Here is a 15,425-nt window from a genome sequence, read left to right as displayed (position 1 = left end):
CTGATGTAACCCTATCAGCTGCAAAAATTGTTTGCAGGGTAATGATAGATAGAAAATTATTGCATGATTTTACCTCAGGGGATTTTATTGTGATTCAACTCATGGTCTTTAGGCCGACAGAGCTGTATCATTAAAGTAAAGGATATTTTTGCCCCAAGTACTGATATACTGCCTCTGAACATGGAAGTCCCACTTAGACATTATGTCTATTAGCCACTGATGGAGCTGTTATCCAAGAATTTGTTTAATCCCCTTTTAAAGGCAACTAGACTAGAGGTTCTCACTCTCCCCCCCCCCCATCCTATCTCAGTGAATTCCACAAGGTACTGTATGAATAAAGCCTGTGGCTGCAACTACCACCTGCTAGCAAGAAACAACCCAGCAAGTTTTAAACTGGAACAACTTTTGATGCGGCTCATCTGAGAAGGGGGCTAATTTTGTTCAAAGAATTTGCCTGCCATTATCTGTGCCCTGTTCCATGCAAACTGAAGTGCATGCCCTCAGCACTTTTACTAATGCATGGCAGACTGAAGGCACAGAGTTGGCCCCGACAGGATGCAGCCAGCCTCACATCTCAGCCTGCAAGTTGCCCAGTCTGAAGAGCAAAAACTCCCCCTCAGGAAGAAAAAGAGTGAATGGCCATGACGGTGGAAACTAGAGCCCCACTAGGCTATCCCTACCAATATTATTTAAGCAAGACACTGGCAAAGCAAAGAGCTTTCGTGAGTGAATTTAACTGAGATGCTGAGATGGCACAAGTTGTGCTGCAACTTGAGCAAAGCAGCCACACATGGTTAGTTTGCACACCAGAGATTTGCAGCCCTTACATCTGTGCATCACGTTCATTGTGCTGGCCAGCAAACTGAGCATGCAGCTACTTTGCGTGGCTGACAGCAATGAGGCAATAAGAGAGTCGCCTCCTGGTTCAGACCGATTGCCTATAGCCCAGTTTCCTGTTTCCAGTCAGATGCCACAGGGAAGCACATAAACAGGGCAGTCGGATGGCCTCACCTGCTGACCACTCCTCAGCAGCTGTCAATCAATGAAATGCTGCCTCTGAATTGGCTATTTTGATGACAGAGCTACCCTCTATAAATCTGTCCGACCTCCCATTCAAATTTATCTAAACCAGCAGCCATCACCGCACCTTGTGGCACTGAGTTCCATGAGTCAATCCATCACAAGAGAAAGCTCTCTGCTCATACCACCATCATGCTTAAACTGAGCATTATAACAGTGCGAGTGGGATGATGGATGGGAAAGTTAAGAATAGGAGAGGGTGATGAATCCCTGACTAGCAAATAAAATGACTGAGCCACTGTACCACCTAAGTAGGTTGGTCACCTCCAGGTCTCCTCAGATTACAACTGATCTCCAGGCAACAGATCAGTTCATCTGGAGAAAATGGCCACTCCAGAAGGTAGAATCTATGGGAATATACCCCACTGAAGTCCCTCCCCAAACCTTGCACTCCTCAGGCTCCAACTCCAAAAGCTCCAGGTACGTCCCAATCCAAAGCTAGCAACCCTACACCCAAATGCTGGACAGAAATTCGGAAGGGTGCTGTGCTGCCTAAAGAGACTGTTTCTCTGTCACAGACACCTTCTAAGTCGACCTCAGAGATGCCGCAACTGATTCTGTCGTCCTGCTGCCCCAGACAGACCAGCGGCAGAGCCAAAATGTCACTGGGCTCCAGACAGGTCCTGGAGCCCTCGTCTCCTTGAAAGACCCGGCCTTCGGACAGAGCAGTCCAGAAGCCCCAAGCACGCTGCACCTGCTCAGAGGCACTCTTTATTAGCCGCGCTTTTGACACGCTCCTGGGCGACGGAACTTTGCAAGCACCCAACCAAGTCGAGAACGTCACTGGGCAGCCACGGCACGCGTCTGATAGTTGGACATCCCGCTCGGCCCCACAGAGCATGCGGGCTTCGCGATTCACGGATAAGCCCCCTCTCCGCCTCCATAGGCATGCTTCTCAAAGAAGGGGCGGGGAGAGTGCACGCGCGCCCCCCCCCATGTGGGGTGATCCTGCCGCTGCCCCCCAACCTCCCCCTATGCCTCTGCGAGCGACGGGACTCACCCACTTCTCCGGCAGCGGCGGCCCCCGCGGCCCCAAAGAAGCGACCGCGCAGCACCGTCCCATCTTCCAGCACCAGGCTGCCCATGGCCGCGCCGCGTTCGCCCCACTACTGCACGTGGGAAGAGAGTGGGGGGCGGCCGGCCGTTCCGGGGGAAAGCGGGTAGTTGCGAGCGGCGTGGACCTGGCGCGAAAGGAGGCGGAGACGGCGGCGTGGCCGGCCTGAAAGCTACGAGGAGGGGCGGAGCTGAGCCCCAGCCGGGAAAAGCCGGGAGGAAATGACCCGCTGAGGGGCGGTGCAGGAGGCTGGGCTAGGCGAGGCGGATCTCGTGTTCTGCGTGCTGGGGGTGGGCACCTTCTTCGTACGTTCGCTACCTACCTCTTCTTTCTCTCCCCCTCCCCCCATCTACAGTGGGAGGATAACAGTGATGGCCTGTTTTGCTCGACGCGCTTGGAGCACTTCGGCCTATGCAAATTCCAGGTAAGGTAAAGGTAAAGGTTACCTTGCTCGAAAGCCAGTCGAATCCGACTCCAGGGTTGCAGTGCTCATCTCCATTTCAAAGCCGAAGAGCCAGCGCTGTCCGAAGACGTTTCCGTGGTCATGTGGCCGGCATGACTAAACACCAAGGCGCACGGAACGCTGTTACCTTCCCACCGAAGTGGTACCTATTTATCTACTTGCAACTTCTTGCTTTCGAACTGCTAGGTTGGCAGGAGCTGGAACTAGAGACGGGAGCTCACTCCGTCCTGCGGCACACGGGTTTCGAACTGCTGAACTAATGACCTTCCACAGCCTGCAGTTCCAGGTAATAGTGCTTTATTTTGAAGAAGAGAAGGCTCCTTTGAGCACGTTCAGACCGCGTTTCCGCCCCCAGCAAAGTAATTGTACCTGGATTAGGCTGAACAGGAGTTAAAATACAGTTCTCTGGCACGCTTGCTGGAGCCCTAACGCACACACCCACCCTGGACTTCCAGATTCGCAGAATCAAGTAGTAAAGCTTGCTTTGTACCGGACCACTGAATGATGGGGCGGGGGAGAGACTTGTGTATGAAGCAAAACTTGCATGTCAGAGAGGATTCGGACTGGACTGATATCATACCAAGCGGTAGGGAAAACTTGGTTGCCTGCTATTCGACGCAGCGGTCTTCTTTAAAATGGGTCCTCGGAATTAAAACATCAGCGCCCCGCCCCTTCCCAGGCTAGAGAGTGCTAACGTGTGAATAATATATGCCAAAATATGGACCCACAGTTTTAAGTAACATACCAGATGCCACAACTTTGGCCGGCCTGCTTGATATAACCTTTAAACCAAACTTCCACCCCAGATACTTTTTTATGTAGAGAAAGTGGGAAGAGGGTCAGTCATGCAGTCTAAAATAGTATAATGCAGGAAAAACGGTCCCCTTTCATTAAAAATGTACACCTTCATTTTTTACCTATGCATGGGTTCCCAAGACATAGGTAGATACCAAGAATACCCATTTACCCATTTAGTTATGCTGACTATATAAGTGGGGCTCTCCCCAAGCCTGCAGGATCAATTCAAAGAAGAAAAATTCACTTGGAGTCTCAGGGCGGCTCACAATCCCCTTCCTCTCCCATAACTGACATCCTATGAGGTAGGTAGGGCTGAGAGTTCTGAGAGAACTGCTCTTGAGACAACTGTGACTGACTCAAGGTCACCCAGCTGGCTGCATGTGGAGGAGTGGGGAATCAACCCTGGTTCTCCAGATTAGAGTCTGTTGCTCTTAGCCCCTACACCAAAAAATGCAGGTGGCTGTTACAGGGGCATTCAGACATGCTGGGGGAGGCAAGTGGGATAGCCACGCTGAAATGACCAAGCACTTTTTGTTCTAAACACAACCTGTGAACTGAGTCTGCATCCCAGTGCAAGACACTGATGGCCCAATCCTATGCATATTTACACAGGAATGTCCCATTGTGTTCACTAAGACACCTGAGTCAGTGGACATACAGGCACCGATCACAGCTTAGCTGGGAGAGGGGCCTGCAGGCCTTTGTCCTTTGTTTCTAATCTGCATCTCTCACCAAGACTGAAGGCCTCCTACAAAATTTAAAGCCAAGCAATAGGAACAGTGTAAGACACAAGCAACAGCAAAAACTGGATTACAGAAATCAGAAAACAATGTGGTAAAAGCGAGGTAAACTGTGCCATAAACTACAGCCCTTGTCCCCGTGTGTGGAAGTGTCAGTCTGAAGAATTCCCTATTACACATTGTACAGAATGCTTAGGAGTATAGGAGCCTTCCTCTTCTCAGGCAAGGCCATTCCTCAAGGTGGGGACCACAACAGAAAGCGCACAGGTACAGGCATCTGCTTGTCTTCCCCATCTGCAAAGTGGCACTTCTGTGTTTAACATGCCATGCCTTGTGACCTCTGCAGTTTAATGGGATGGGCCAGTTTAGCCAGCCATGCTGATAGATGAACCATTGCTGTAGATTCTGCTGATGTGCCACTAGATGCCTCACACTCATGTATTTGGGCCACAACAGAAATATCAGCTCTTAAACCTGCCTGGAAGCCACCTGCCTGGAAGCCATGCCACCCCTTTGCTCTTTTTCAAAGGGGCAGAAGGTTAGTTTGTGACTGTCAAGAGAAAAGCCATCTTAGAATCATAGAATGTTAGAATTGGAAGGGACCTTGCAGGTCATCTAGTCCAACCCCCTGCACTCTGCAGGAGCATAGCCGAACGATAGCCCTACAACATACCTGAAAGATGGTCATCCAACCTCTGCTTGAAAACGTCCAGTGAAGGAGCACCCACCACCTCCCAAGGCAGTCTGTTCCACTGCTCAACCACTCTTACAGTTAGGAAATTTCTCCTGATATTTAGCCAGTAATGACTCCCTTGTAATTTCCACCCATTAGATCTAGTCTTGCAATCCGGAGCAAGAGATAATAGATCCGCTCCATCTTTTACATGACAGCCCTTCAAATACTTGAAGACTGCAATCATGTCCCCTCTAAGCCTTCTCTTTCCCAGGCTAAACATACCCAACCCTTTCAGCCTATCCTCATCATACTTGGATTCCAACCCTCTCACCATCCTGGTTGCCCTCTTCTGGACACGCTCGAGCTTGTCAACATCCTTCCTAAAATGTGGTGCCCAAAACTGGACACAGTACTCCAGGTGAGGCCTGACCATAGCAGAATAGAGCGGAACTACCACCTCCCGTGATCTGGACACTACACTCTGGTGGTGACTTCTCAAGGCCATCCACTCTGTCCTGTTAATTAGCTCACAGGGTTCAGCTGTGAATATGCGGGGCCGCGCGCCGGAAGAACCAACGCCGGGGATGGACTGACCGCAAAAACACCCGCCGACCCGAGTGGACCGCCAAGAAGAACAGTGAAGAGCTAGCCCACCCTGGGTGCTGGTAGGCGTCCCCATCCCTTGAAGCAATGTGGCCATAGATTAGGAATTATCTGCGCTTGCAGCAGTACTGTAAACCGCTCTGAGACCTCCGGGTCTGAGCGGTATAGAAATTGAAGGTTAAATAAATAAATAAAATAAAATAAATGGGAGGGGGAGCTCACTCTCATCCTGGAAAGTTCCATGGATACTGCCCAGAGATTGGTTGAGGAGGTAAGGAGGTTATGGCCAGCGTGTTTCTATAAGCACGATTAGAGAGAATAATCTTTATTCCCTTTTTCCCATTTCCTTCCTACTCCTCACTGCCAAAGTTATTTGTATTATGCTCTGGTACTCTTTGCTTTAGAACCAACTGCACTGTATTAGGACTCCAGTAAGTGTAGCTAGGCTGCGGTCACACGGAACATTAGCCACGCAAGAGAGACGGAAGACAGGTGGATTTTCCGGGCGCGATCTCACCGGCACATCTGGGAAGCGTAGCGCTTCCGTGGCACAACCGAGGCTTCCCAGCGAAAATGCGCAGCAAAAAACTAGTACCTCTGAGGTACTAGTTTCCGGAAACCGCGGGGCAAGGGCGGGCATCTGATCGCGTTTCCGGTGGCATCTGGCGCCCGCCCATGTCCCCTTGCAAAAAAGGGTTCCCCCCCCCAAGACTCCGTGGATGCGCACACGCACCCAACGAAGCGTGCGCATTTGTCATGTACACAAAAAAAGAAAACCAGTTTGCCGCACCGCACGCTTCTTCGTTGCGCGCAGGCTTGTCCTGTGATCAGCACCTCTCCCTACCCACGAGACCTCCACGGGAGGTCTGATCGCTTAACCGCGCGTTAGTTTGCCCCGGGGCAAACAGCCACGTTTCCCCACTGCATTTTCCTGCCCGTGTGACCGGAGCCCTAGTTCATTTTGTTATTTTTATACATTGCACTGCCACAGAATTATAGGCCTTGTTTTTATACTTTTAAAATTTTTTAATAAAGCCTTCTTTTGCTTTATGGGTCGTGTTACTGTGGGAGTTACTGAGACCAAACCAAGGTAAAGCTTGGTTACGTTACTGCACCAAGGCAGGGTCAGCCCTGACAGTGACTATGTGAGAGAAAGCATTCTACACATGCTCAGAGGCTCTGGGTTCTTACTTCATATGTTTCCGGCCCATTTTCAGCCCTGCTGAATGTAATCCAAGTTATGGAGGCAGGCCACAGCGCTAAAGCAAAAACTCGAAGTGTCACAGGAATCTTAGACTTTGCCTTCTGCTTTTAAATAAAATGCATATTTTAAGACAATAAGCAGGACTCATTCTCTTCTTGACAGCAGTTTATTCTTCACGTTACAGAGGCCATTTGACCAGTGCATCAAAGGATTTGATGCGTTCAGTTCACAGAACCAAAACAAAAAACAGAGGCTAGTTGGGAAAAGCCCAGATTAATTAACTGTTGTTCAACAGTGAAATTAAATCCTCAGCTAATGTGACTATTATTTATAGCAGCAGTCATTATGCCCAAATATACCAGGGATATGAAAGACAACTGCTCTTCTTGGAATTTCAGAGCTGGCCCAAATAATTACAGACCTGATTTAATTTTAAACAAAACCATACAGCAAGTAAAAAAGACAAAAGGCGAATCGGAATATATGAGCTAGCATGGCGCAGTGGTTAGTGTTGGACTAGGCTCTGGGCAAACCCAGGTTAAGATCCCCACTCTGCCACAGAAGATCACTGGGGGACCTTGGGCCAGTCACACACTCTCAGCCTAACCTACCTCACAGGGTAGTTGTGAGGATAAAATGGAGGAGAGGAGAACGGTGTTAAGCTGCTTTGGTGGCCCTTGGGGGGGGGGGGAAGGTAGGATATAAATAAAGTATTAAAATTGATGTTCCTTATACTAACTCAGAGCACTGATCCAGCTAGCTTAGCACTGTCGACATTGAGCAAGACGTGTTCCCAACACCTGAAACCCAAGATCTTTTAATTGGAGAGGCTAGGAATTGAACCTAAATGCCAGTCGTGCACTGAGACAAAGCTCCTTTCTTATCACACACAAGGCAAACTCCCTAGTACATAAACAGCGTCCATACTATTTGCTATATATGGCTATATATCCCATTCCTGTGAAAGTACATCTTGTTAATTGCTTTCTCTTTGCACCATTGGAGCAAACGAAGGGAGAACAGCATATGTGATAGCACAAGAAGTAAAGGGGCTTTGCTGCCAAGCGTTCGGGAAACAGTCTTCGGGGGGTGCCCCGTCATTTTCTGTGACAATGAAAAGGATGCTGGAACACATCCCCTGGGACCATTAATTGAACACCCCCCCTCTGCCTGTTTTGCACACAAGACCCATTAGGTGGTGCTGCTGCTGCTGCATTTCCATGAAAGCTGATTGTGAGGTGATGGGGCCTCGTAAAGGAGTGGAATGCAGAACTGGGTTGCAGCAGAGCATCATGGGAGGATAAGCCAGCCCTATGGAACTGCAGTACACAAACCAGCAGGAACTGAGGCAGGGAATGTTGCCAGGAGAAAGCAGCTGCTGACCCAGCTGCTTCAGGAGGCACCCACAGTCCCAGCCCAGATGTTGTGATGCCCATAATGACCCTTTGTCAGAATAAGCTGCAGTATCAACTGGATGTTGTTGTTGTTTTTATTCTCTTTTTTTCTTGCTGGAAACAGCCATAATTGAGTTTTTACACCTTCTGGGGAAAACTTAGCATTTTCTCTCCAGCAGAGTATAATTGAGCCCCAAGGCAGATATTTCTCTTACATGTGCTTCTCTCATCTCCTGCCCCAAACTGTTCTCCTAGGGAAAGTCAGAGGGGACTTCTGCACACCCCAGCAGGACTCCTTGACAGTCTCAGTGTTTGCTTTTAAGCCAGCTAACATCTATTTTTATTATATTTACTTAAAATACTTATTAGCCACCTTTCTTCTTACAGAGCTCAAGGTGGTTTACAATATTAATAAAACACACATCAAACACTGACCAAGCCTTTTTTCAAATAAAGTACATTTTTAAAAAGCATGCAGACATGAAACAGCCAACAGTGGTAACTCTTGCTTGCTTGCTGTTCTCTGTCTGTCTCTGGGGGTGAAGTCTTGCTCCCCTAATTCCCACGATCTCTCCCTTACTGATCTCTTCTGCTGCTAACACACTATACAAAGTCAAATCAAAGCCAGTAGCTGGCTGCATTCTAACAAGGAAGAAATTTGGAAGTTATTTCAAAAAGACAAAACGTCTGAATGGTCAATTGAGTTTTGTATAGAAGAGCACAAAGGAATTCAGTACCTCCGCTCTATGATACGTATCATCCAGGGCTGCCATATATGAACTGATGCCCAGGACCTTGCAGGTTAAAAAACCAACTCCCCCTGATACTGTGAGACCCTGCCCTCAGACTCCAGGTGCAATGTCCACCTCATCCCATCTCTTCGTGGAACACTACAAAGCCATTTGTGGGGCAGTGGCTAAAAATTACTCCACTGCGCTGCAGAAGGGCTTCTAAAACATTCCAGAAAGCATCTACCTGATACAGTACACATGAACACCAGAAGCCGCCTTGTACTGAATCAGACCCTTGGTCCATCAAGGTCAGCATTGTCTAGTCAGACTGGCAATGGATCTCCATGGTCTCAGGCAGAGGTCTTTCACATCACCTACTATCCAGTCCTTTTAACTGGAGGTGCCAGGGATTGAACCTAGGGCCTTCTGCATGCAAAACAGAGGCTCTTCCACTGAACCACAGCTCCTCCCCAGTCTGCATACGACAAGCTTGAGGGGCTCCTGCATGAACTCAACAGGGCTTAAAGACGAGGCCAAAGCCAGGCCTACAAGCTATCCCGCCCCCCCCAGCCATTATTGATAGTAATTTATTTTTCCTATTATGCCCTCAATGTTCAGGTCACTTCAAAGACTAACCAAAAAAAAGAGCCTTTCCGTCTCTGTTCCAGCAGAGAGGGAAGGATGATCCAAGGACAACGGGGATGCATATGTGCAACTGTCCAGGCTAAATTCTAGGGATGGACAAGGACTCTAGGAGGGAACCAAAGGGCTCACTAGGTCTTGTGGACAGATGTGAAGGGGCAGAGAGAGGCAGCATCAAGCAGGTGTTCTGGGAGGAGCATGTAGGCAGAGGGGAGCAAGGGGACAAGGGAGAAACGTTTAAGAGAACATGTGCATTTCAAGTGATGGAACTGGAGAGGCAAAAAGCGAGGGATGGTCATGTACTACCAGCTTCCACACAGCTGTTTACAAAATGATCCTCTGGCTGCAGAACAGCTCACTCATGGGGAAAACACCCAGACTTGTTTATCCTGAGATACAGCGGTTCTTCAGGACCCAAAATTCATTGTTGCTGTACAGTGAGGCTGGAAGGGAGGCTTGGAAGTCTCCATTTCTGTCCCTCTAAGCGGCTTGAGGCGTCTTTTAGAAGCCCGACAGCAATGGAACAAGAAGTCCACGTTTGAAGGAACAAGGAGCATGGCCTGCTGGTCAGCAATGCCTCTTCCTCAGCATCAGGAAGTTGGAAAGCTGTCTTCTCAACAGTCAAAGCAATTGCTGAAACGCTTCCAGGCAACCAAGGCAGTTCCTCCGCACACCATCAGCAGAGGCCGGTTCACTTGTGATTATTACAAATTTGACAGGAAACCCAAAGGTACTGGTCCAGCGGAAAAGCAAAAAAACTGATCCCCCCAGTCCTCTTGCTGGAAAGAGCCAAACAAGGTGCCGGATCCGTGCCCTGTTTCACTGTGCTTCGGTCTGAGTGTAGACAAGCAAGAGACGGTGGCTCATGCAAATGTCAACCAGCCCCTGTGTGACTGCTCAGCCCAGCATGGCTAACCTCCTGAAACTGCTCAGATCAAGGGTTTCACATCAGGGAGGACTGCACAGGAAAACGAGGGACCACTGCTGGAAGCCATCGAACTGAAAGGACCAAGGAACAGAGAGGCCACAGCCCTAGCAACAGGCTAGAGAAAAAGCTGTCTCCTCAGCAGGGATGGGCCATTACGAGGTTTTGACTTTGCGCCGCTGGGTGACCCACAGCAGGATGGAGAGGCTGGTGGTGACAGCTCCCAAAGTCCCATAGAACATCGGGTACGGAAAGGTCCCCTGCAAAGCAAAAACAAAAAGAGTGGCCGGCTGGGTTGGTGCCCGTGCCCTGCCCAAAGGCACGACTGCTGCAGAGAGGCCAAGAGTCCCTGCATTTCAAGGCACAATTCCCATCCTGGCTTACTTGGAGCACAAAAGCCTCTCCAGCTCCTTCCACTTCCTCCTCTTAAGAAACAAGCAAAGCCTGTCCATCCCTCTTTGCACCCAGACACACAAAAAACCCACATCAACTTACCTGGCGCAAGCATTTGTAGCCATGGTATGGGCCTTCGCAAAGGCACAGGTGCAGGCCAGGTCCGTCAGGAGCACAAATCGAGTCCTCAGGGCACAGCCAACCTGCAGAGAAAGGGCAGGCAAGGCGAGAAAAATGCATTCCCTCTTTCCAGTGTTCAATGCACAGGCTCCACAGCATCTCTGCACTGACTCAGAGCTCCTAATGCTTAAGTTTAAGGCTCACAAGCTGCATTGTTCCCACCCTATTGTCTTGCTCCATATTGCACCTCTGCAATTGGCTTGTTTGCTTCTGTCTGCCTGGAAGTCTCTTCCCCCACATCAGCACAACATAGGCCATGACGAGCCATGCATGCAGACCGCACTAAACCCAAGCATCTTCAGTGACATCACAAGGGACCCTGCATGTACCTATTGGCGTGTGCTGTTTCGTATTAGTATCCCATCCAGCCACTTGGATCACCTGTGCAATTGGCCCAACCTTATCCGCCTCTCCTCCCCACTCCAAAGCAAGGCACCACCTCTAGCCCATAACTCCAAGATTGCCTTGTGCCTCCAGTAGAAAAGAGCAAGAGTCCAGTAGCACCTTAAAGACTAACAAAACATGTGGCAGTGTAAGAGCTTTCGTGAGTCACGTGGCTTACTTCTTCAGATATCAGGAAGTGAGCAGAGACTCACGAACGGTCATACCAGATATTTTGTTAATGTTTAAGGTGCTAGTGGACTCTTGCTCTTTTCTACTGCTACAGACAGACTGACACAGCTACCCATCTTGATCTATCTTGTGCCTCCACTAACTATCTCCTACCACACCTTGGCTGCTCTTGTCCTTTCCCTGAATTAGCTAAACTGAACCTTATTGCTGAGCAAATATATTTAGGAATGGGAAACTTTAGAGTGGAATCCCTCTCAGCGGTATTCCATAGCTATGGTAAGCCCAATTTGTTTTGAGGCATGGGGCAAAGGTAATATCCAGAAAGAGATTCTCTCCTACAGGAGACATTCCTGAATGGTGCTGTGCAACAGCCTCCCACTGGATTGTTTCTGATGGGAGAACCAATTTGGGGAAAGGTGAAGGTTTCCCTTGCTCGAAAGCTAGTCAAATCCGACTCTAGGAATGCAGTGCTCATCTCCATTTCCAAGCCGAAGAGCCAGCGCTGTCCGAAGACGTTTCCGTGGTCATATGGCCGGCATGACTAGACGCCAAAGCACACGGAATGCTGTTACCTTCCCACCGAAGCGGTACCTATTTATCTACTTGCAATTTCTTGCTTTCGAACTGCTAGGTTGGCAGGAGCTGGGACCAGAGACGGGAGCCCACTCTCTCATGCGGCACTCAGGTCTTGAACCATTGAACTACCGACCTTCCGTTCTGCAGTTCAGCATCTTAACCACTTGAGCCACTGCAGCCCACAGAACCATGTTAGGGAACGGCCAAATGCCCCAACTCCAGAAGCATGCGGGTGGAGAACCCACAGCACTTAGCTACTTCCCACCAATATCACAGCTAAAATGGTGCCCAGGGTGCATGTGGACCTGCTTTTTGGAATTCCCTCTTGCTCATCAGTTTCTCCCCTGTCATACTGCATTCCCCCCCTTCCCGTCATACCATATCCTCCAGAGCCGTTGCAGGGGTTCCTCTGGCTGTGGCAGATCCGGCTGCTTCCTTGGGTGGTGACATTATCCCATATGTTGTTGCCTCCAGGACAATCCAACTCTGCTGGCAAAGCTCTGGGGATGAATTAAATATTCTTAGAGGCAGGCATGGAGCTGAGGCCAGCTTTCCTTCTGCCCACAACAGCCCCACAACAGCCCCAGAGCAGGAGAAGCAGAGGCCCTGGCCTGGCCTGTGGGACCCACAAAAAGCTGCTACCCCTTCAGACCCAAGAAGCAGCTGCCGTTTCCAGCCCAAGCAAACCATCCATCACATGGACACATGAAGCTGCCTTATACCAAGTCAGACCACCAGTCCATCGCAGTCAGTATTGTCTACTCAGACTGGCAACAGCTCTCCAGGGTCTCAGGTAGAGGACTTTCACATCACCTGCTTCCTGATTTTTTTTTTATCTGGAGATGCTGAGGATTGAACCTGGGACCTTCTGCATGCCTAGCAGAGGCTCTGCCACTGAGCCATAGCCTCTCCCCTGCCCTTATCTCAATAAACATACTGACAAGAGCAGCAGACTCCTAATAATTAAACTAAGGGATCTGTGGGAATAGCAGTCCCAAGACTTACAGAGTTTGCAGCTGGGTGAATCCCCGGAAGACATCTTCTGGGAGATGATCCAATGGATTGTTGGTCAGATCACTGCAGAAAGGAAGGAAGGGAGAAAGGCCACTCAGGTGGTCAGTTCTGCATCTCCACCTCAGACCTGGGAGGGATTTGTCACCCTGAGAGCTGTCACCGCTTGCTGTGACTGGGCTGCTAAAATCTAGGGACCTTCCTTTGTAGCCTGAGAAGGGGCAGGAGGTATACAGCCCAGAAATCCAATAACTGTCTATTCTCTGAGGGAAAGATTATACCCACACTAAAAATTCACTTGAGTGTGGGCGCAGCAGTTACAGTGCTGAATTAGGATGTGGGTGACACAGGTTCAAATCCCCACTTGCCACGGAACCTACTGGGTGACATTGGGCCACTCACTCACTTTCATCTCATCTACTTCACAGAGTGGCCATAGGACAAAATGAAGGGGAGAGAATGGTCCTTGGACAAAGGGCAGGATTAAAATGTACTAAATAGATAAATGACACCTCAAAAAAGCAGGCAGTTACATATACTCTAGTTCCACAATTAAGGAACACAAAAGCTAGCAAAGGCTCAGATACCATCATTCCAGCCCCTGCCCCCCCCCCCCAGCAACAGATGTTTTCTGGTTACAGCTCTGGTGAGGCTGGGTCCCCAAAATGCCTGACTAAGGGACTAAGGGACAAACCAGTCAATAAAGGCATCCCCAGTGATACCTGCCATTTTGAAGCCGTGAATTCCCATCCAGGAACTCCTTTAAATTGTGCCACAGGGTCCGTATTGCACCTGTATTTCCCCACATGCCATTTTTCCAACCCAGACATTTCAGGCTCCCATGGCACAATTTAAGGAGTTCCCAGCTGGGACTTCACTGCTTCCAGATAGTGTCCGTCTTCAAAATGACAGGTGTCCTCAGGAACTGCCGTATAGGATAGATTGGTCCTAAGGGTCCCAGCGGGAGGGGCTGAACAGCTACCACACTCCCTTATGGCTCTTATAGGGAGGAACCTGCCCCAAAGCAGAAGAGTGAACTCACATGACACTGGCCGTGCTGGCCTCCTGAAAGCTGGGACACAGCTGATGCAGCGAGCAGTTCCCCAGATCCAGCCTAAAGAAGAAAAGAAAGGAGTCGTTGCCCTAACCTGCAGAAGATGAGCATGTTCTCCAGCTGCCTAGCCAGGCTTTTCCCTTCGCCTCCTAGAGGGATGTGTTTCTGCAAGAAAAGATCCCTATGGCAGCTTCATCTTGCTCAAGGTACTCTATTAATCTAGAAAGGTGAAGGTACTATACCAGCCCTTTGTGTTTACACTAGAGAAACAGTGTGGTGTAATGGTTATTATAACAAGGATCTGGCAGGATTCATATCCATGCTCAATCATAGAAGCTCACCAGATGAATTTTGGGCTAGTCACTATCAGCCTACCCTACCTCACAGAGTTGTTGTGAAGATAAAATGGAGATGGGCAAAATAACATATCCCACTAGGGTGTATAAATGTATATATTGTTGTGAAAATACAACAGGGAAAGTAGAGCCAGGTACACCACCCTGAACTCCTTGGAAGAAAGGTAGAATGAAAATAATTACCCTCTTCCAAATATCTAAAGGGTGCTCCCTAATGCACTAATCCGGTTTGTCTGTGTAGACCTCAAGAAAGGAAAGCCGAATGAAGGCGGGGGGTCGCTTTAGACCCCAAGGACTGGAGTGGTAGGGAGCGGGAGGATTAACCCTTTCGCGGATGCCTTCCTCCGTGGAGTGAAAAATTCGTTTTAAAGGTCTACGCCCTGTTCCGGGTAAACCAGACACCTAATCTGCTCCGCGATTCCATCAAGATGCCAAATAACATTCAAGGGTACTTGGAAGCCGTGCCATTTTTCGGTGGCAGGCCGCGTCTTCCGGAGCCCCGACGGCTCCCTGGCCGACTCACCCGACGACAGCTTCCCGCTCCAAGCAGCAGCGGCCCAGGACTTCCGCGCCCTCCCGAGCGCCACAGAAGGCGGCCACCGCGGAGCTGTTCCGCACCGAGCCGGCGCAGCAGCCGCTGCAGATCTGCGGGGGACTCGGATCGTCAGAGCCCGAGGCCGCGGCGATGGCGCCCCTCAACAAACACAAGAGCAGCCAGCTGGACGCAGCCATGATGGCTCACATGACAACGCATGCGAGCGACTTCCTGTTGGGCTCATCTCCAGCAGGGATGTGGCCGGCGTTGTACAGAACAGCTGTCCAGACCTCTCCCCAAATTGGCCAGACGAGGGCAGGACAGTTTCGTTTGTCACAACGCAGATATTTTTACTTTCGAACAGCCCAGCAGAATCTCCCCTCACACCACAAACCAGTCCCTGACCCTGGCTCGTACAGAGGTATACTGCCTCTGAC

At 49.8% G+C, this 15,425-nt stretch overlaps 2 protein-coding genes across 3 annotated transcripts in view; both read right to left on the bottom strand.

The window, feature by feature from the left end:
* The window catches only part of CAD (carbamoyl-phosphate synthetase 2, aspartate transcarbamylase, and dihydroorotase), a 57,938-nt gene extending 55,773 nt beyond the window's left edge, over positions 1 to 2,165 (bottom strand). For both annotated transcript variants that reach the window (XM_015415130.1, XM_015415131.1), the window contains exon 1: positions 2,081 to 2,165. In XM_015415130.1, coding sequence (XP_015270616.1) covers positions 2,081 to 2,165 — 85 coding nt within the window. The remainder of the gene's footprint in view (positions 1 to 2,080) is intronic.
* Positions 2,166 to 9,152: 6,987 nt separating this feature from the next.
* On the bottom strand, positions 9,153 to 15,185 carry ATRAID (all-trans retinoic acid induced differentiation factor). Its single transcript, XM_015415125.1, has 6 exons — positions 14,977 to 15,185; positions 14,086 to 14,157; positions 13,038 to 13,109; positions 12,411 to 12,532; positions 10,806 to 10,906; positions 9,153 to 10,570 (listed from the first exon to the last, which is right to left on the bottom strand). The coding sequence occupies exons 1-6, from the start codon at positions 15,183 to 15,185 to the stop codon at positions 10,466 to 10,468; spliced, it is 681 nt and encodes a 226-aa protein (XP_015270611.1). The 3' UTR covers positions 9,153 to 10,465.
* Between the last annotated feature and the right edge of the window lie 240 nt (positions 15,186 to 15,425).

The sequence above is a fragment of the Gekko japonicus genome, unplaced genomic scaffold (genome assembly GCF_001447785.1).
Source record: "Gekko japonicus isolate JY-2015 unplaced genomic scaffold, Gekko_japonicus_V1.1 scaffold63, whole genome shotgun sequence".
In the NCBI taxonomy this organism is placed as follows: Eukaryota; Metazoa; Chordata; class Lepidosauria; order Squamata; family Gekkonidae; genus Gekko; species Gekko japonicus.
Note: the sequence above shows the minus strand (reverse complement) of the source record. Positions and strands in the feature narration are given on the sequence as shown.

Coding starts and splice junctions, on each gene's coding strand:
- ATRAID (XM_015415125.1), bottom strand. CDS start 15,185: ATGGCTGCGTCCAGCTGGCTGCTCTTGTGTTTGTTGAGGGGCGCCATC. Junction 13,110..14,085: donor GCCAGCACGGCCAGTGTCAT/GTGAGTTCACTC, acceptor TCCTTTCTGCAG/TGATCTGACCAACAATCCAT. Junction 10,907..12,410: donor CAACGGCTCTGGAGGATATG/GTATGACGGGAA, acceptor CTTTCTCTGCAG/GTTGGCTGTGCCCTGAGGAC.